This window comes from Gracilinanus agilis, chromosome 4, assembly GCF_016433145.1.
Source record: "Gracilinanus agilis isolate LMUSP501 chromosome 4, AgileGrace, whole genome shotgun sequence".
Classification (NCBI taxonomy): domain Eukaryota; kingdom Metazoa; phylum Chordata; class Mammalia; order Didelphimorphia; family Didelphidae; genus Gracilinanus; species Gracilinanus agilis.
In genome coordinates, this window is record NC_058133.1 from 376525987 (window position 1) to 376548522 (window position 22536).

At 35.9% G+C, this 22536-nt stretch overlaps 1 protein-coding gene across 1 annotated transcript in view; it reads left to right on the top strand.

The window, feature by feature from the left end:
- Window positions 1–400: 400 nt before the first annotated feature.
- Window positions 401–22536, top strand: part of HSF2 (heat shock transcription factor 2) — a 50712-nt gene continuing 28576 nt past the window's right edge. Inside the window, exons 1-4 of the mRNA XM_044675420.1 lie at window positions 401–529; window positions 15655–15675; window positions 20722–20830; window positions 20996–21123. Of these exons, the coding sequence (XP_044531355.1) occupies window positions 401–529; window positions 15655–15675; window positions 20722–20830; window positions 20996–21123 (387 nt within the window). The remainder of the gene's footprint in view (window positions 530–15654; window positions 15676–20721; window positions 20831–20995; window positions 21124–22536) is intronic.

A 22536-nucleotide genomic window follows, 5' to 3' on the forward strand; every position in this document is an offset into this window, starting at 1 on the left:
CTCTCTGTACTGTGCTCCTCCTTCATCCTCCGGTTCCTGGGGTGGAGGGAGTGGGGCGGGCCAGATCCTGGGGTTCTGCGGTTTTCCTCCAGCTGAGATCTTCCACACTGCCATCTTTCCGAAGAAGTCCATCACTACACGACCCTTTCTTATTTAAAAAAAAAAAAAAAAAAAAAAAAAAAAAAAAAGGCGTTTTCTTCTGGGATGGTTTTGAAGAATGGGCAGGGAAATGTGCAGATCCTAATCGCTGCAAGATAATTGACTATAAAAATAAAATCATTGGACAGAAAAAGGAAAATTTACTCAGATTTGGGGACACTTAACAGGTTGCGTATATGTGTTTTTCAGTGTTGTTTAGTTTCATCGTGGAAGGCAGTAATTAAGCAATGACTTAGAACTAATGACTGAATTTCATAAATCAGTGACCCAGCAGAGTGGTGTAATGGAAAGAGCCAACTTGGGCCGAGAATTGAAAGATCGGGCTTCTAGTCACCGGGTTAAAGATCTAGACCTTCTCAAGGTCACACAAGTAATATGTATTGGAGTCACGATTTGAACCCATGTCTTTTGACTTAAGTTCCTTTTCCCCTGCCTGCCTTTTAATTGGTTCGATGACTTTAGGGAAATCACTTAATCTCCCAGGCCTTCAGTTTTCTCATCAGGTAAATGAAGATATTTGGCTAGCTAATCTCTGGGATCCCTTCCAGTCTGAATGAAGCTTTGTGTTGTGGAAGGAAAGGACAGGATTTGGAATGAGAGATCTGTGTTTGAATTCAGTAAACACTACTAGTTTGGAGTGACGATGAAGCAAACTCATTTAACATCTCTAAGTCTTGGTTTTCTGATATAGAAGGGAATCAGTTTTTTATGGCACTTACTTCATTAAGGTTGTTGTGAAACTCAAATGAAGGGGAGAAGAGAATAAGCATTTATAGTGTCCATGACTAGCCAGGCACTTTGCTAAGAGCTTTACAGATATTTCCTATCCTCTTCACAGCAACTCTACAGAGGCCTAGGTGCCCTTAGTATCCTTTTTTACAGTTGGGGAAACTGAGGCAGTGGGGTTAAATAATTTACTGGGGTCACAGAGCTAGCTAGTAAGTGTCTGAGGTCCAATTTAAACTCGTTTTCCTGACTCCAGGCCCAGCATTGTCCATTTCACCACCTAGTTGCATCCAGTGAGTTAATATTTGTAAAGTAATTTGTATAAATAAATAAATACTTAAAACCTATATAAATAGTTTGGCTCATTACTCCTACACCAACAAAGTGCAAACACTTGGACCCTTGCTAAATTGTGAAAGGGAAATGAGAACCCTGTCCTTTTTTTTAAAGTTGTAGTTAAAATGCATTTACATACAACCAGTGCACTAGATGTAATTATTCAGTGGAAGGGATAAATCCCAGTTCCCAGGTGCATCTGTTCATCTGATTCAAAAATAATTTTCTCCTTCTTGGAGATCATGGATTTAAAGCTGGAAGAAACCTTAGAAGTTATATCATTCACCCTATCCACTTATATTTTATAGGTAGAGAGACTGAAGCCTAATCTAAGTGACTTGGTCAAAGGCAGAGGCAGAATTTCAATCTAGGTCTTTTGACTTCCAGTGGGTCTCATTGTCCCAAAATGCCTGTATCCTCTCAGCACTTTGTTCTTATTTCTCTTATATACTTAGGTTCTCTTTTATATTGCAGTTACTCATCTTTAACTATGATTTTTTTTTCCTGTTTTTTCACCCAGCACAAAAAAGATGCTTTTGCATTTGCTAATATTAATAGCTACTATTTAAAGAAACAAATAGTTCCTTCCTTACTTTCAAGAGTTTTTTCCCCTTTATTTTAATATGAAACAACATAGGTTTAAAAAAAATTTTTTTTTATGATTTAAGGAAGGTTAATGAAATGAAGAGAGGTATTGAAAAATAAGGCTTTTGTGGGGCTTTTTTACATAGATTATGCCTTTCACCTACAGGTTAATTCTTACTTGAAGCTTTTAGAGGAAAAAGCAGACCTTAGGCAAGTCATTTAACCCCTGCTGAGCCCTTACCAACCTTCTTCCTTAGAACTGGTATCTGTTTTTAGAAAAAGTAGAACCCTGGATTTGAAGCCAGAGAGTGAGCCAGCTAGTTATTATACAACCTCTTTAGACCTCAGTTTCTACATCTATATAATGAAGGATTTGATGATGGGCAAACTACAGCCTGCAGGCTAGATAGGGCCCCCTGAAATGTTCTTTCTGGCCCCTTGACTTTATTCCTAATCTGATGAACACAATGAGTAGGATACAATACGATGAAACTTTGAAAGAGTTGCCTTAGAAACAGACTGACAGATGAGCATTTCCTTCCCTCTTTAAAAAGTTTGCCAGTCACAGGGCTAGATCTCTCAGGACCCTTTCAGCTTTAAATCTGCATGATCCTTGGTGGGAACAACTCAACTCTGGATAGCACTAGGCCCCATTCCCTAGGAACAGTACAATCAAGCAGGCCTGCAAATCTTGTTATTTTGGCCATTATTTTAAAATTTTGAAGTAAATAGTATAGGTTTTGGAGGAATCTTGAGAGAATTACAATATAAGAAATCTTTTAGAGTCGAGAGATTCAAATTAAAGTGCTTAGCCCAATATCAGGCACATGGATGCTTAAATAGTTGTATTGTTGAATAGTAAACAAATCTTTGAAGAGGCATCATTTTATGTTAGTATATTAAGACCTGTGATCACATTGTAATGAAGGAATAGACACTTTGGATTGAGGTAGAAAATAAAGGTGGAATCAGCGTTTTGAAGTTAGAAGTGAACCTTAAAGATCTTCTGGTAGATCTTGTTTATTTTATAAATGAGTAATCTGAAGCCCTAAAAGGCTTAGTGACTTAGAACCTATGGTGTAGAACTGGAAGAAATTTTATAGGTCACCTAGTCCAATGCCTTCATTTTACAGCAAGGAAACTCAGGCCAAAATAGGTTAGTTGGTTTAGTGACTTGCCTACAATTTCATTTTTAAGTAGGAGAGCACATTTTAATCCAGGTCCAATAATTCCATATCGGATGCTTTTGCCAAAAAAACACCACTTGCCCATTGTCACATGATTGGGCAACAAGAAACTTGGTCTCTGGGTAAAGTGGGTAAATGGTAGTATTCATTCCATTTTACCATTCGGAGTACAAGTTTAGTGCTATTCAAGCTGCCATTGCTGGGCTGTCATTGGTTTATCATTTTACAACTAGTCTTGAACTGATTTGGAAGAATGACAGCCAAGACCAAGAAAAAGGAATAGCATATTTTGATGGAGGGACAGAGATCCAGAATTCATTCCATTCTATAAAATTTATTAAGGCCAGCCACTGGATATACTAAAACAAAAATGAAATAGGTCCTTTCCCATTATGCTTTCATTCTGCAGGGAACAGCAGATACATAAATAAATACAAAATTTATACATAGTAATTTGAGGGATTGGAGAATTCCCAACTGGGGAAGTTGGGAAAGACAGCTTGTAGGAAGGAGATGGCATTTAAATTGAACCATGAAGGGAACTAGGTTCCAGACTTAAGTTTCAGACTAAATTCTTTGGCTTTTTTTTTTTTTAAACTCTCATAGAGAGTTACATACATACAGATATCTCTGTATCTCCTGTGAACTTAACATAATATTTTTCACAGAAAAAACCTCAGTAATGTTTGTTTACTGAATGGTGACTAGGTGACCATGGGCCAGTTAAAGTCTAATGGCCATTTCTTTGACTTCTCATTATTCTACAAAATCCTTGACTCATCTCTCTGGGTTTTTGTGACACTGCTTTCTTGGTTCTCCTGCCTCTATGGCCCTCTGTATCATCCTTTGTTAAATCACCACTCATTTTTCACCCCTTAACTACATGTATGCAAAGGAAGGCTCTTTTTGCCTTCCCTTCTCTTTCTACCTCTTTCTACCTCTTTCTCATTGATCTTAGCAGATAGCATTGATTTTTTTTTTTAAACCCTTACCTTCTGTCTTGGAGCCAATACAGAAGAGTGTTAAGGGTAGGCAATGGGGGTCAAATGACTTGCCCAGGGTCACCCAGCTGGGAAGTGTCTGAGGCCACATTTGAACCCAGGACCTCTTGTCTCTAGTCCTGGCTCTCAATCCACTGAGAGATAGCATTGATTTAATTGGCATTTCTTTATATCAGTCCCTACAGCCTGTTAAGTGCCTGTGTGAGGTTCTGGATCTGTAAATTTTTTCCTGGTCTTTATCACCAATTGCCTATTGAGCATTGCCCAGTCTGCCCCATAATCATCTCAAACTCAAAATATGTCCAAAATAGAACTTATTATTAAATCAATAATGATAAAGTGATTGAGCATAGAGCCTATACCTAGTTGGTGCCTAATAAATGCTCGTTTCTATCCTTTTTTCCCCTAGCCTCCTTCCTTTTTTATAACTTCCATTCAGGGCACTACTACTTCTGGTCACCGATGTTTACATTATAGGAGTTACCCCAAATTCTTGACTTTACTTTTCACCACATAGCCACATAGGGTCTACTTCATCTCTTGGATCTGTCTTGCTCTCTACTCTAAGGCCACCACTCTAATTTAGATATTTCTCAACTAAATAATTGCATTGGTTTCAAAATTAATCTCCCAGTCTCAAGTATTTCTCCCATCTTTTCATAGCTGTGAAAATAATGGTCTGGGAGGCAGTTTGCCATAATAGAGAAAACTTCATTTTAGATACTAACCCTGTCACTGACCACCAGTGTAACTTTCAGCAAATAACTTTATGGGCCTTTTCTGTAAAATGAGATTTGGAGGACTAGATGGCCACTGTTATTCAAAAAGCACCAGTGATTTCTTCCTCTACAATAAAATACAAATTTTTTCTGTTGGCTTTTCTTAGCACTCTATTTGACACCAGCCCTATTTTCCAGGCTTACTTGCAGATGACTGCTTTTTCACACATTCTTAACAGCCCAGTTGCCTGTGTCCTACATGAGTTCCTCCTACAAGTTTTTTATTATCTTCTCTACCTTGGCACCTATCACTGTCAGGGAATATACTGCCTTCTTTCTTGACCCTTAAAATCCCCAACTTATTTCAAAGCTCTGTTCTAGGATCACTTTCTCTTATGTAAATCCTGTCCTGACTACTTTCTACTTTATCTTCCTTATTAGTTTTTTTTTTTTTTTAAATCCTTAACTTCTGTGTATTGGCTCCTAGGTGGAAGAGTGGTAAGGGTGGGCAATGGGGGTCAAGTGACTTGCCCAGGGTCACACAGCTGGGAAGTGGCTGAGGCCGGATTTGAACCTAGGACCTCCTGTCTCTAGGCCTGACTCTCAATCCACTGAGCTACCCAGCTGCTGCACCCCCTCCCCCAATTAGTTCTTAATGCCCCTCACCCCAATACTAATTACCTTTGGAGTTTTACTTTGCTCTTACTTTTCTTTTGTGTTCCTTCCTCCTGCAGAAAGTTAAGCTCCTTGAGGGTCAGGATTTTGTGTTTGTTTTTGGTTTTTCTTGACATTGTATCCCCAGTGGTAGTACAAAGTCGGCATTTGATAAATGCTTGTAAAAGAGCATATAATTTAACCTTTCTGTACATTTTTTTTTTTGCTGACAATGAATATTGGGATATCTGTTCTTACCTACTTCTTAGGAGCAGAGAATTCTTTATAATAGCAAATCGTACTTTCATATCTTCATTTTAAAAATGAAGAAAAAAGGGTTAACTTAATCTCTCAAGGTTATATGGTATTAGAATTAGGAAAAAAAGTGCCTTTACTGGCTCTTGTAGTATGTAGTATTAACATGAAAATAGTGTGTCTTTTTTATTCCCATTTGGCAAAATACCTTGGCAGTTCATTCTTTTTTTTTTTTTTTAACATTTATTAATATTCATTTTTAACCTGTTTACATGCTTCATACCCCTACTTTCCCCTTCACCCCCCGCACTCCCCCCACCCATGGCCGACGCACATTTCCACTGGTTGTAACATGTGTCCTTGTTCAGAGCCCATTTCCATATTGTTGTTAGTTGCCTTGGTGTGGTAGTTTCTAGTCCACATCCCCAATCATGTCCACCTCAGCCCCTGCATTCAAGCAATTGATTATCTTCTATGTTTCCTCTCCTGCAGTTCTTCCTCTGAATGTGGGTAGCGTTCTTTACCATAAATCCCTCAGAGCTGTCCTGGGTCATTGCATTGCTGCTAGTACAGAGGTCCATTACATTCGATTTTACCATAGTATATCAGTCTCTGTGTATAGAGTTCTTCTGGCTCTGCTCCTTTCACTCTGCATCAGTTCCTGGAGGTCTTTCCAGTTCGCCTGGAACTCCTCCAGTTTATTATTCCTTTTAGCACAATAGTATTCCATCACCAGCATATACCACAATTTGTTCAGCCATTCCCCAATTGATGGGCATCCCCTCATTTTCCAGTTTTTTGCCACTACAAAAAGCACAGCTATAAATATTTTCATACAAGTCTGTTTATCTATGATCTCTTTGGGGTACAAACCCAGCAATGGTATGGCTGGATCAAAGGGCAGGCATTTTTTTATAGCCCTTTGAGCATAATTCCAAATTGCCAGCCAGAATGGTTGGATCATTTCACAACTCCACCAGCAATGCATTAATGTCCCAATTTTGCCACATCCCCTCCAGCATTCATTACTCTCCCCTTCTTTCATTTTAGCCAATCTGCTAGGTGTGAGGTGGTACCTCAGAGTTGTTTTGATTTGCATTTCTCTAATTATTAGAGATTTGGAAAACTTTCTCATGTACTTATTGATACTTTTGATTTCTTTACCTGAAAATTGCCTATTCATGTCCCTTGCCCAGTTTTCAATTGAGGAGTGGCTTGATTTTTTATACAATTGATTTAATTCCTTGTATATTTGAGTAATTAGATCCCTGTCAGAGTTTTTTGTTTTAAAGATTTTTTCCCAATTTGTTGCTTCCCTTCTGATTTTGACTACATTGTTTTTGTTTGTACAAAAGCTTTTTAGCTTGATATAATCAAAACCATTTAATTTACATTTTGTAATTTTCTCTAACTCTTGCTTGGTTTTAAAATCTTTCCTTTCCCAGAGATCTGATAGGTATACTATTTTGTGTTTACTTAATTTATTTATAGTTTCCCTCTTTATATTCAGGTCATTCACCCATTCTGAATTTATCTTGGTGTAGGGTGTGAGATGTTGATCTAAACCTAATCTTTCCCATATTGTTTTCCAAATTTCCCAGCAGTTTTTGTTAAATACTGGATTCATGTCCCAAAAGTTGGGCTCTTTGGGTTTATCATACACTGTCTTGCTGACATCTTTAACCCCAAGTCTATTCCACTGATCCTCCCTTCTATCTCTTATCCAGTACCATATTGTTTTGATGACTGCTGCTTTATAGTATAGTTTAATATCTGGTACTGCTAGGCCCCCTTCCTTCACATTTTTTTTTCATTATTTCCCCTGATATTCTTGATCTTTTGTTATTCCAAATGAACTTTGTTATAGTTTTTCCTAATTCAGTAAAGAAGTTTTTTGGTAATTTGATAGGTATGGTGCTAAATAGGTAAATTAATTTGGGTAGAATGTTCATTTTTATTATGTTACCTTGTCCTACCCATGAACAATTAATGGCTTTCCAATTGTTTAGATCCAGTTTTATTTGTTTGGAAAGTGTTTTGTAGTTGTTTTCGTATAATAGCTGTGTTTGTTTTGGTAGATAGATTCCCAAGTATTTTATATTGTCTAGGGTGATTTTAAATGGTGTTTCTCTTTCTCAGTTCATTCTTTAGGGTGAATGATTACCCAAATATCTTAATAATCAGGTCAGTTATTCAAATGAGAAATTTTTACATTTAAATGTAGCATCTCATCTATAAGATTAGTGTTTTCCCATTTTTCTTTTAAAAATATATTAAAATTTTAAATGCTTTCCATATGTGAAGTCTTGCCCAGTAGCAGTTTCTTGAATCTGAATGAAAAAGTTTTTTTAAAAGACTCTTAAATTCTGCTTTCTCTCCAGTATGTCCACTATACCAGGATTCTCATACTGTTATTATTTGGAAATTCTGTTGTTGTCATAGTTGTTGAGACATTTGATAGAATAGAAGGAGACTAAACTGTCACTTTTTACAGATAAAGTATGCTTAAAGAATCCTAAAAAGGAGAAATTAACAAAATTAGAAAGTAAATGAACTATTGAACTAATAAATAAGACTAGGAGCTGGTACTTAATTTAAAAAAAGAAAGAAGAAAATCAAATTAACAGTATCAAAGATGAAAAGGGTGACCTCACCTCCAATGAAGAGGAAATTAAGGTAATTATTAAGAACTATTTTGCCCAATTATGTGGCAATAAATACAGCAATTCTGGTGAAATAGATGAATATTTACAAAAAATATAAATTGCCTAGATTAACAGAAGAAGAAATAGAATATTTAAATAATCCCATATCAGAAAGAGAAATTGAACAAGTTGTCAAAGAACTCCTTAAGAAAAAATCCCCAGGACCAGATGGATTCACAAGTGAATTCTATCAAACATTTAAAGAACAACTAATCCTAATACTACACAAACTATTTGACAAAATAAGTAAAGAAGGAGTTTTACCAAATTCTTTTTATGACACAAATATGGTACTGATTCCAAACAGGCAGGTCAGAAACAAGAGAAAGAAAACTACAGACCAATCTCCTTAATGAACAAAGGTGCAAAAACCTGAAACAGTACTAGCAAGAAAATTCCAGCAAGTGATCATGAGGATTATTCTCTATGATCAGGTAGGATTTATACCAGGAATGCAAGAATGGTTTAATATTAGGAAAACCATCCACATAATTGACCATATCAACAAACAAACCAACAGGAATCACATGATTATCTCAATAAATGCAGGAAAGCCTTTGACAAAATACAAAACTCATTCCTATTGAAAACACTAGAAAGTTCAGGAATAGATGGGCCTTTCCTTAAAATAATAAACAGTATATATCTAAAACCATCAGCAAATATCATTTTAATAGGGTCAAGTTAGAAGCCTTCCCACATAAGATCAGGAGTGAAGCAAGGATGCCCATTGTACTAGAAACACTAGCAGTAGTAATCAGAGAAGAAAAAGATATTGAAGGTATTAAAATAGGCAGTGAGGAGACTAAACTGTCACTCTTTGCAGATGATATGATGGTCTACTTAAAAGAATCCCAGAGAATCAGCTAAAATCTAGTGGAAATAATCAACAACTTTAGCAAAATTGCAGGATACAAAATAAACCCACATTTTTATATATCTCCAACTCAAGAGTTAGAAACATACAGCAAGAGTTAGAAAGAGAAATTCCACTTAAAATCACCCTAGACAATATAAAATATTTAGGAAATCTCTTTGCCAAGACAAACACAGGAATTATATGAACACAACAGAACTCTTAAGTGCAGATCAGCTATCTAAAAAGCAAGTTGGGCTACCATAGAGGCCTTTTGTCATATTGGAAAATTTTTCTTACGTCATAAATATTTTTAACAATTACATATTTAATATTTAAATGGGAGCTATTGCTAGCACTAGAATCTTACAGAGACCTTTTATTTTTTTGCTTTTTTACATATAATTTATTTCCAGATATCTCAGCGCTTCTCTCTCCCCTCCACATAGCATAGAAGGCATCATCCCATCCAGCAAAATATATAGGCATATATAGATTTTTCTCTTTTATATTTCTGTTTTTCAGTTCATTCTCTGGAGGTGAACATTCACAAGTTAATTCTTCAAATATTAAATCTATAGCTCTAATGTTCTCTTGGTTCTACTTGTTTCACTCATTATCTCATCATTCTTTCCAGGGTTAAAAAAATGAATCTGATCATCTTTTTCTTATAGCACAGTAGTATTCCTTCTTAATCATAATGCCATAGTTGCTTAGCCATTCCCCACTTGATGGATATCCCCTGAATTTCCAGTTCTTTACCAAAAAGAACTGCTATAAATATTTTGGAACATAAAGGTTCTTTTCCTTTACCCTCTCATCTCCTTGGAAAATAGATTCAGCCAGTGGCATTGTTGTATCTACGGGTATACACAGTTTTATAGCTCTCTGAATGTAATTCCAGATTGTTCTCCAGAATGGTTGGATCAGTCTACAGTTCTGCCAACAATGTATTAATGTTCCCACTTTTCCACATCCCCTCCAACATTTGTCTTTTTGCCCTTTTGTCATTTTAGCCAATAAGATGGTACTTCAGAATTGTTTTGGTTTTCATTTCCCTAATCAGAAATTATTTAGAACATTTTTTGTGTATATCGTCTATATGCGTGTGTATATATGTGTACGTATATTGTAATAAGGGAATTTATCAGGATGTAATAAGGGGATTAGGCTATAGGTAGTATATATACTACCTATAGCCTATGTATATATATATATATATACATTTATTTATTTCTGTGCCTAAACACTTTTCTGACTTTTACCCATTTATCAATTGGGGAAGGGGTCTTGCTCCCATAAATTTGCCAAAGCTCTCTATATGTTTTCAGTATAAGACCTCTATCCAAGAGACTATGAAAAGTTTTCCTCAATTTTCTATTATCCTACTAATCTTGGCAACTTTTGTCTTATTTGTACAAAAGCTTTTCAGTTTAATTTCTCAAAATTATCCACTTAATATTTCATGTGCTCTCCATTTCTTGATTACTCATTAATTCATCTCTTTTCCATAAATCTGTTAGGTAATATGTTCCTTGTTCTGATTTGCTTATGATATCTCCTTTTATGCCTAGATCTTGTATCCATTTTGATCTTATCTTAGTGAATGGTATAAGATATACCTATACTATAACTAGTTTCTGCCAAATTACTTTCTAGTTGTCCAGTAACCTAAATCTAGAGTTTTGTTAAATATGGGGTTAATATAGTTTTACTACTGTTTATTGTATGTCTGACTGGTTCCACTGATCTACCATTCTGTATTTGCCAGTACCAAATAGTTTTGATAATTACTGCTTTATAGTACAGCTTAAAATCTGGTACCCCTAGACAGACCACCTTCCTTTGCAATTTTTTTTATTAATTTTTTTTGCTATTCTTGAACTTTTGTTCTCCTAAATGAATTTTATTTATTTTTTTCTAATTCAGATAATTTTTTGGTAATCTGGGATGACATTGAATAAATAGACTAGTTTTAGGTAGAATTGTTGTCTTAATTTTATATTGGCTCTGTCCATCCATGAACATTTAAAGTTTCTCCCAATTGTTCAGATCTGACTATATTTGTGTAAAAAGTGTTTTATAATTATGTTCATGTAATTCCTGGATTTGTTTTAGCAGATATATCTGTGGTTATTTTAAAGGGAGTATCTCTTTCTATCTCTTCTTGAAGGCCTTTGTTAGTAATATATAAAAATGCTTCTAATTTATGTATGTTATATTTTTGATCCTGATATTTTGCTAAACAATCGTTTCAACAAACTTTTTAGTTGAATTTCTAGGATTGTCCACATATACCAGTATGTTTGCAAAAAGAACGTTTTATTACCTCTTTGTCCATTCTGATTCCTTCAGTTACTTTTTCTTTCTTTCTTTCTTTCTTTCTTTTTTTTTTTTGCTAAATGTTTCTAGCACTGAGTGTTGAATAGTATCCTTGTTAGTGGGCATCCTTGTTTCACTCTTGAGCTTACTAGGAAGACTTCGATTTTATCTCCATTACAAATAATACTTGCTGGTGGCTTTTAGGTAGATGGTTCATATCATTTTAAGAAAAATTTCATTTATACATATGCTTTTCAGTTTTGTTTTTTTAAGCCATTACCTTCTGTCTTAGAAGGCAGAAGAGCAGTAAGGGCTAGGCAATGGGGGTGACTTGCCCAGGGTCACAGCTAGAAAGTGTCTGAGGTCAGATTTGAACCTAGGACCTCCCATCTCTAGGCCTGGCTCTCAATCCACTGAGCTACCCAGATGTCCCCTCCAGTGTTTTTTAATAAGGAGTGTTGTATTTTAGCAGAGGCTTTTCTAGCACCTATTGCTATAGTCACGTACAGTCATGTGATTTTAATTACCTTTGTTAGTAATATAATTAATTTTGTTGATAGTTTTCTTTATATTAAACCATCTCTGCATTCCTGTTATAAATCTTTTTTGGTCACATTGTAAAAAGTTTGTGATGTATTAATGTAGTCTTCTAGTTAGTATTTTATTTAAGATTTTTGCATCCGTATTCATTAATGAAATTGGTCTATAATTATCTTTTCTCCCTTTATGCTCTTCCTGGTTTGGGCATCAGTAACACACACACACACACACACATTCTTGCCTTCTGCCTTAGACTCATTACTATGTATGGTTCTAAGGTAGAAGAGTGGTAATGGTTAGGAAACTTGCCCAGGGACACACAGCTGGGAAGTGTCTGAGATCAGATTTGAACCCAGGACCTCCTGTCTTTAGGCCTGGCTCTCAATCCACTGAGCCACCCAGCTGCCCCCCATATTTGTTTTATAAAAGGAGTTTGATAAATTACTTTACTATTTTTTCCATGCTAGCTATTTCCTTTTCCTTTCTACCTAAATATACTTCTTTACCTATCATTTCAAATTATTTAATATTGGAATTACTTGATCCTTAAATGTTTGGTAAAATTTGTTTCTGAATCTATCCGGTCATAATGATTTTTTGTAGGAGGTTCATTTATGGTCTGTTCAATTTATTTTTCTAAAATAGGGTTTATCTTTCTTTAATTATTAGAAAGCAGATATTCTCTTTACCAAAGATTTCCTCTATCTATAAATTTTGTTTGTGAGCTTTTGGTACTTTGCTACAATTACAAAGTATTGAAAATGCAGGCTGGGTGGTGAATAGAATACAAGGCTTCTTCCTGAGTTCAAATCCAGCCTTGAACACCAAATAGCTCTTGTGACCCAGGGCAAAGCATTTAACCTTTAACCTTGTTTGCCTTGGTTTCCCCATCTGTAAAATGAGCTGGAAAAGGAAATGGCAAATTGCTTCAGTATCTTTGCCAAGAAAACCCCACATGGGACAGAGTTAGAAACGACTGAATCAATTAAAAAACAACAAAATTTAAAAATACACCTTAAATTAAATTAAGATCTCATGTCGAACTGCCCAGAATTCCTTTGTCATTTGGGAAATCATGATAATGAAGAAAACTTGAAGTTTAGTATTCATGTGGTAGAAGGATTTATCTTGTTTTTCTTGTAATTCCAGGGTAGAAATAAGACTGATGTGTACAAATTGCAGAAAGGCAGATTTCTGTTCAGTATGAATAAAAATTTAAAATTGAAATTTCCAGAATCAAAATGGATTGTCTCAGGAGTGATTGTGAGTTCTTAGTCACTAGATGTGTACAGAGCTTGGTGATCATATGTGGAGGATATTGTAGGTAAGATTCACAAAATAAATCACTTTGGAGGGCCTTTCCAATGCTTCAGTTCTAATTATTTACAAAGACTGGGAGAATGTAAAGAATCTAATGACACCTTTGTTCTCAAAGAGCTTATTTAAATTGAGAAGATGGAAAATCCTGAATATTTACACCATATTATTATTTTTAAAAAATCTTTATCTTGTAAGAATCAGTACCTTGGATTGATTCCAAGACAAAAAAGCAATAAAGGTTAGGCACTTGAGGTGAAGTGACTTGCCCACAGTCACATAGCTAGGAGAAGTATCTGTGCTCCTATTTGAACCCAGGACCTCCCATCTCTTGGCCTGGCTCTCTGCCCCCTCCCTTATTATTTGTATTGTTCTTAAAACGTGAGGACCTGCGGATGGACTCCTGGATGTCAAAGACTGAGGGGAAAGGAGGACAGCCTCTCCTAGGAAGTTCTGGCTCTAACCTGACAAAATGTGAAGGGTTGGTTTGGGACCAGGTAGTGGGAAGCTCCTGAATGCAGGCTGGGTCAGAATGGATTCTACCAGCTCCCCATAATCACTGAAGACTGAGCGAGCAACCAGTGCGTGCTGCTGCTGCGACTCGAAGGATGGTAAAGTGGAGAAAGGGAAGCCAGGAGGGGGACAAGACATCCACCCAAGCACCGAAGACATGATTTCTGGATGAGGAGGCTAGGAACAAGGGAGATGGATGTGGTGAAAGGAGGGGAGATGGTGGAGGGAGAAAACCAAGTAGTGTAACGGGAAAAGGGTAGAGATGGGATAAGGTTTAAGAGAAGTGGAAGGCCAGATGGCAGCCGCCTGGGCATTTCCTATGGGAAAGGGAATGGGGCTTGCTAGGATGCTTCCTCTGTGCAGGGCACTGTACTAATAGGGTCTCATTCAGGCCTCAGACAACCCTACAGAGCAGTCCCCCCCCATCCCCCCCTGACAAGGGCCTCAAACTGAATCAGAACTCGCCTTTCTCACTCCCCACCCAGGGCTTTATCCATTTCACCACCAGCTGCCTTCTAGGACTGAGACATCAGCATTACTTTCCCTGATGTTCTCACAGCTTTCTTAGGGAAATAGCCCCAGGTTTAGGCCAACTGGTAGAAACACTTCATACCCAAGTGGGAGGGTTTCCCTGAAGGGGGTTGTTGGGTTGGGAAGAGTACTGATGAGCTGCTGTAATGTTGATGATATTTCTGTTGGGTATCAGCCATTTTAAACACTCTTGATGTTATTTGAACAGTAAGGGCATAGATTTAATTATCTTTTTAAAAACTCTTAACTTGGAAATATTAACCAACATGAACATTTTATTGACATTTTAAGTTTTTAAGGATTTTTGCTTGGGTCGAATGAAATATGGAAACTTATTTATGCCTCTTTAAAAGAAACTGATATTACTTCATACTGATATCCTGATCATTAATATTATACCCCATTAAGCCACTAATTGGTCTTAGTGATAGAAACCATAAAGTGCATGTGGAAACTTCAACTCAGAATATCCCTTTAAGTGGGAAAAAGTCTAGTTGCTGTATACTATGATATTCTTGTATGTACAATTCTGTATCAGGTAACAGTAATTGGACACTTAGACTGTAGTCATAAAAAGTGTGATCCTACTGTTTAAACTAGTATAGTTATTGCAAATGGCCACTCCTGGTAATCCTTCAAATAGGAAACTTTAGACCAAAGTTGAAACTTGCCTAAGGCATCTTAAGGAGTGAAAATAAAAACTCAATCATGCTTAGTTCCCTTCTTGTTAGCCTCCAAATGTTAACTAGAATATTGTTAGCACTTTTAGCCCTTAGTGGGAAAACTTTAGTTAGCTAATGATAGCTAGAAAAGCAAAAACAAAGCACAACCACATTTTTTAAAATGCCATTTGAGAATGCTGTTGCTTGTTATGTATTTCTGGTTCCCTTCATCATTGTTTGCTATTTAGTGTTGAGGCAGCTCAGCATTTATGTTGAATGAAAAATCTTATTAAGACCTTTTTAGAAGTAGCAGCTGTTTTTGAAATCAGATAGTTATTCATTCAAATAGCTTTTATACTTGTGGAAAATATCTTTTATCCATCCTAAACTTTAATGGGAAATCTAATCATACCTCTATCTGTTTTTTCTCCTCTGTTAAAATAATAAGAGCTTTTCTTAGTGACTTAAGGAAATAAACAGGATAGGTTTTGTAATAGTGACCTGTTCCAAAGCTGGCTTATTCCTAGCCTCCTAGAGCCATGTGGAAGACGTGTAGCTAACCAGTTGCCAAGATAAGTTTCTCTAGCAAAAAATATCTTGGAATAAAGTAGGGAGGAGAAGGGAGGTTAGCCTGGGCACATTCCCTTGATGATGACCAAACTTTTTACTAACTTATGGTAAGGCTCTTGCTCAAGAAAAGACTTATTTAAATGATTGCTCTGTATTTGCTTATTCTAACATAAGCTTTAAGAAGCCATTCTTGGTTTTGTTTCATTTGGTATTTAACCTTACTCAAAATTAAATAACACATCAAATAAGTATTTAATTTTTTATATCAGCCTCATTTGCTATGTGAATTTTTTATTGTTGGATCTAGAATCATCCTGAATTAGTCATTTATATCCTTATCTATTTTGAGGGATTGAATGACATTTCTTAGGAATATGTAGGACTAGGATTACAAAATGACTTAAACACTTTTTCTTCTAACCACTCTATTGAAGCAAAATGTGGCAGAAATTCAGCTATTTTTTTTGGAAGATGCTCATTGTATGAATAGAATTAATGGCAGATCTGTTTAAAATTCATTCCTTGGCTTTAGTAATAAGGAATGGCTTCCTGTCCTAAATTTATTTCAATGATAAAATTATTCAAATAAAAATAATATTTTTGACCCTTACTTTCTGACTTCGTAACAACTTTAAAACAGAAGGGCAAGGGCTAGGTAGAAGTTAGGTGTCTTGCCTGCAAGTCATATAACTAGGAAGTGTCTTGAGGTCAGATATGAATCAGGTCCTCTTGACTCCAGGCCTGCCACTCTATCCACTGAGCCACTTAGTTGTCCCACAGAATAGTTTTTAATAAGTTGCCCAGTAGTTTGATATTTTAATGTGTTTGGAGGGGCATTTTAGAAGACAAGCAGAATTAATATTTGTTGATTTATGTGGAACATAGTGTGGCCCCTGTTGTGATGTTGGTGTAGTCTTCCTTTATCTTTTAGATACTTTCTCTGCTTCCCCCTCAATTTCACCTCAAATATTTGCTGTTCAGGTTTTTTCCTGGCTTACACATTTGTATACTTGCGTGATAATTTTAGGTTCAAGTCAAATTACTCACAATACATTTCTATATCCTTAACCAAACTAAATTATTAAAAAAATGTTAGAGGTTGGGATAAAAAGTATTGAACATTTCCCTCCTCATTACATTCCTATTACCTAACTAGGGCAGAAATGATTTTACCAGGGAACCCTTTGGGTTTTGTTATAGAGTGAGGGGTACAGATGAGCTTCAGGTATGGTTATATAAGGGGAAAATGAGAAGAGACTGATTTATGCTAAAAACCACTTGGTGTGCTTTTCAGGGAGATTGGTTGGCTCTGCTTGATATCACCCTTGTTAGGCTTCCCTAGTTTTTGAGGTTCAAAACTCTGGATCTAAAGAGCTGTCTCAGGACATAATGCTAAGGCCTCAGAGGTTGTCCAAGGCTGACTCATCCTGGGCTGAGAATTGCTATCCTGTACATGCATGTTGCTGCCCAGTACCACTTCTTGGCCCTTTCAAATACCCCACTCTGGGGCTTTCCCAGGAATCCCTCAACTCTTGCTATGTATAGACACAGAGCTGCACACATCTCTTGTGAGTCTTTGGTCTCAATACTGGCTTTGTTGGTTTCCCTCTTTCCTATTGCCTTGGAGTTTCTGGAAGTTTTTGTGTAGTTCTGAAGTGGAAGGAGTCATTTAGTGTTGATTCTTATTAGATTTCTTGATTATTATTTTGTCTGTTGCAAATTTCAGGGTCTTACTGGAGTGGGAATATGGAGGCTAGCCTGTCTGCCTTCTATTCAGAGAGCCACTTTGTGGAATCTCCTATTATCCATTTCAAACTACTTGTGCTGGAGACATTTCAAACTCAACATGTCCAAAACCAAACTCATTGTCATTTCCCAAAAAACTTCCCTTTTTTTATTTTGAAGTTGAAGTCATAACCCATTCATTCATTAGCAGAGGTTTGTAGCTTCATTATTGTCAACTTACTCCTCACTTTCCTTCAACCCAGTCTAATCATTTACTACTGTTCTCTTTCTGCACAATTACTTGACCCCACCTGATGTCTTTCTCAGACTTTTTGGTTTTCCTTTAACTGAAATGTGGGCAAATGTCTTGGCAGGACACCTCCTTTACTCATCATAAATATAAAAAACAACAAAGAGATACAAAATTTATTGAGCTCTTTCCTTACTCCTTGTCTTAGACCATTTAGGTGAATGGAAGGGTTGGGGAATTAGGGAGGGTATGGTTTGCAGATGGGAGGAAGAAGTAGAAGAAAAGCATTTGCTCTGCTCTCAAGTTATAAAATGGTAAGTTTTTGGCAGTATGTCCTCTCCATTTCTTCATGTTCGGGTTAGAAAGATCACATAAAAGTGAACATATCCTGTGCTTTTAGGTCCTACACAGCCTCAAAAATTTGAGATCCAATATTATAGTCCATTAGTAGTACTTTCATGCTTCCTCCTCAATTTCTACATCAGTAGTGCAATTTCATTTGCAGTAGGACAGAAAAAGGCCTTGAGCTACCAGTATTTTAAGAGAATATATTATTATCCAATGATAGAAAAGTTAGCTGCTTGTGGGAGTTTAGGGTAAGCTATAATATCAATTATGTGGGCCAAAAGAGACTGAACATCATATTCAAAAGGCTGGAGGTTATCATCATCATCAACAACAAGCATTTTTGTTTGCTTTTTTGCCCAGATATTGTCTTAAATGCTAGCCTTATAAATGAAGACAAAAACATAATCCTTACCTTCAACAAGCTTATGTTCTATTGGGGGGAGATAACTTGCAAACAATTATGTACATACAAGATATATACAGTACAATATAAATGGGAAATAACCTCAAAGCAAAGGCATTAGCATTGAGAAAGAGTAGACCCTTTAGAGAAGGTGAGATTTGAACTGAATCTTGAAAGAAGCCAGGCAGCAAAGGTGATATGAAGGAGAGGACACTCCAAACATTGAGGACAGCCACAGAAAAGACAGAGTCAGGAGTTGGAATGAAAAGTCTGAGGAGCAACAGGAAGGCCATTGCCCCTGATTTGAGAGTATGTAGAGAAGAGTAAAGTGTAAGAAGAGCCTGGAAAACTATTGAAAAATTAATTTAGTGTTGCTTAATCAAGGCATTTTTATTTCTTGAGCAAGCATAAGACCCAGATTATAGATAAAAAAAACTAACTGGATGTTTCAAAACTAAGCTCTTCCTCTGAGATGAGGATAGCTGAACAAACATAATTTTTTGAAAATGCCAAAAAATAATCGAATGAGATTAATACAAATAAAAAATAACAAATTTAGAAGTTTGAAGGTAAGAGGGTTAGGTGGCTAGGTAGGAGGTTTTTTTAATCTGAGAAAAGTAAAATATTAATAGATAATTGATATTAAAGTTGATTCAGGGTAGTGATTGTTAATTGTTCTGCCTAGAGGCAGGAGTTTCCCTTGGAAAGAATTTCCTTGCATCTTTGTGTCTCAGTTAACCAATAGTCCTCTGCTATAATGCCATGTCTCTAGAAGTACAACAAAGTAGGATGAGCCTAGAGCCCTGATCCTGCCATTGCCATAAGCAGATTCAAGTTCTTTGCTTTGAATAAATTGGAACCATGGGATGGATATGACCTGTTTAGGCTTTTTAAATCTTTGTTTTTCACTAGTAGGGAAACTTGGAATTGACTGTACTATTTGGCCAGCCTACAGAAATTAAAAACAGAAAAGTGAAAACAAATTCTTACTTCTGGTGACCAAATATAAGTAGTGAAGAGATGTACTATGTAGGATTAGTGCTGAAACCAATCTAATGTTGTGGTTATGACTTAGTATTAGTAAACTATATTTTAGTTAAAAGGAATATATATGGTAAGTTTGTAAGAGAACTTAAGTTTGTAGAGAATAATAAGCCCCTCTTAGTGAAATGCAAAGCCAGTGGGCACAAATGATAGGAAAACCTTGAGAAACCGCAGATGGGCAGAAAAGTAGCCATAAACTTGATTGTGGACAAGTGCCAACTAGGGAATTTAAGGAAAAGTCATCTATACTCTTCATAGAACTTGAGTCCATCCCTTGCTAAACATTAATCTAGGAACTCAGAATCCATTGCAAATACATTGGCCAAATGGCCTGAATTGACAGGGGCAGCAAGCTGTTTGAATTTGGAAAAGTAGTGGAAACCAAACAAAACATCATCCTTCATCCTTTAACATGTTAAAAAACTGGTTGTGTACTTTTCCTAGTTACACCTCCAAGAAATGCAATAAATGATTAAAAATCCAGTGATGAGCATGTAAAATGCTTGAGGAGTTCATAGAATCCTGGATGTCCAGATAACTTTAGAGGTTATCTAATCTAGTTCCTTTATCAGTGATGAGGATGGGGAGGCCCAGGGAGATTAATGTCTTGTTCTCCGGCCATTCAGATATAATAAACAAAAGGAGTGGGATTTGTCTCCCAACTCAATATTTTTTCATGCTGTATCACAGTGCTTCCACCAAGAGAAGCAGGGCCGATTCTGTAGCAGGGTTGATTCTTCAGTTTGGAAAGTCAAAGGCTGAGGGAACGGGTATTATTAAAAATAATTAAAATCATGAATAGTACAATTACACCAAATCCTAGGATATTAGGACTAAACTAAAAAAACAAACAAACAAAAAACCATACATTTAGAGCACATATAGTGAAAACCTATACTAAAGCCCTATTCTAATGCTTTATTGTGTCCTAGAAAGTGACTTGGGTTCTCAGACAATGTGACACCAGAATGCAAAATTCTGGGAAGTGGAACTGAGATGGAAATGCTTTGAGTATTGAATAAGTGACAGATGGTATTCCTCTTGATTTAGGTTTAGCTTAGATTTAGATTTAGATTCTTTGTAGAAGTCTATCTGCTTCAATGAAGAGTTTATGGAAAAGATATTCACACAGAAGAGATCAGAGATCTTTGAAAGTATTAAAATAAGAAAGAGTATTGTACACCTTCCAACAATGTCTACTTTTGCCAGAGAATAATACTGTCCTGGGAGGACTCTGCATGGTCTGATATACTGTGTAGGGACACATCAGGTCGGGAATCTTCCTTAATAGGCATTTGTATTCTTCATTTTAGAATGGCCAGAGCTTTCTGGTGTTGGATGAACAGAGGTTTGCAAAAGAAATTCTTCCCAAGTACTTCAAGCACAACAACATGGCAAGCTTTGTGAGGCAGCTAAACATGTGTAAGTATAGAAAGCTTTTAATTTGAGGGGTGGAGAATGTACATTAAGTTGATATTTTTTCACTGAGTTTGGTAAAGGAAAAGAAAAGCCTTTACATATAGTAGGATTGAATTTTGATTTTGCTGACTTTTCTTTGTCTTTTTGATGGTTTAATTTCTATCTCAGATGGCTTCCGTAAAGTAGTTCATGTTGACTCTGGTATTGTAAAGCAAGAACGAGATGGCCCAGTTGAATTTCAGCACCCATACTTCAAACAGGGCCAGGATGATTTGCTGGAGAACATTAAAAGAAAGGTAAGTTACTGCCTTGTTTTTATTTTTAAATCTAAATCATATTAGTGACTGAATAATGTAGTGTGCTTAATTAACCTACAGGAGTATTTTCAGATGTGGAAATAGGAAGATACCTAATTATTATCAGTTCCTAGCATTTTACATTTTAAAAGAAAAGTTTGAAAAATGGTTAAATTACTAGTATCATAACAGTATCATCTCTTTTAAACAATTGAAAATATATAGTATTTGAACCCTTTGTGCCCTACATAGGTTTTTGTGGGCCAATCTGGGAAACCTAACTGCTGTTTCTTTGTAACACTGTTTCTATTGGAAAACATTCCATGATTGGTATGCAAACTATCTTTTTTTGGATTGTTATCATTTTAGAACATGATACTGTAAAGTTTCTTAGTTTAATTTATATAGTAATAGATCATTTTATGACTTGGTCCTAGGGTTTCTTTTATTTTCTTTGTAGTTCAAACCTAATTCTTTGCTGGTGTCATAAAGCTAATATTAAGTGTCTGATTACACATAGTACTATGTTAGGCATTGTACAGAGTGATCTGTTCCTTCCCCTTTTGGGAATCTAAAAGTATTTTAATACTACAACTACTATCATCTTTCTATATAAAAGGCAGATGTCATGGTTGTAATGTCTACCCTTTCTAAGCAATTGAATATCATGCAGAGGCTTGGAGGAAAAAAACAACAACACTACCATAAAGTCCTGAAATAGAAGAGAATTTTGTCACTGAAGTAGGACTGGACAAAAATAAATGTCTGTATAGGCTTTGATATCAGTCACATTTAGTTTAGTAAAACTTATATATTTTTGAATGACAGATATTTTTATAAGCAATTTTTTAAAAAGGGATAGTGTGCAATTAGAAAGAATTGCATAGTATGAAATTATATAGTTATTACAGCATGGGTTTACTAAATAAATGGAGAAGTCAGAAGAATATTGGGAATAGAGCTATAAGATAGTAAAAAAGGAATTCTTGAGATGTTTCTTAGAGAGAGAATATCCTTAGACCTAGGGTTCTTAAACTAGGACCTGTAAATTTTTTTTAATTTTTTTAATGCTACCTTTTATTTAATTAATTTAGAGCATTTTTCCATGGTTACAGGATTCATGTTCTATCCCTCCTCTCCTCCCACTCTCTCCCATAACGATGCACAATTCCACTGGGTTTTACATGTCATTGATCAAGACCTATTTCCATATTGTTGATATTTGCATTAGGGTGCTCATTTTGAATCAGTTTCCCTAATTATTGTAAATATTTTAAAAACCAGTTGGATAGGTCTTTCAGAACCAAACAATAATTGTTTTCTTTTATAATCATTCTATTTTATACTATATTAAATAAATAGTATTTTTAAGTAGGGGTCCAAAGGCTTTGCCAAATTGTTGAAGGGAACCAT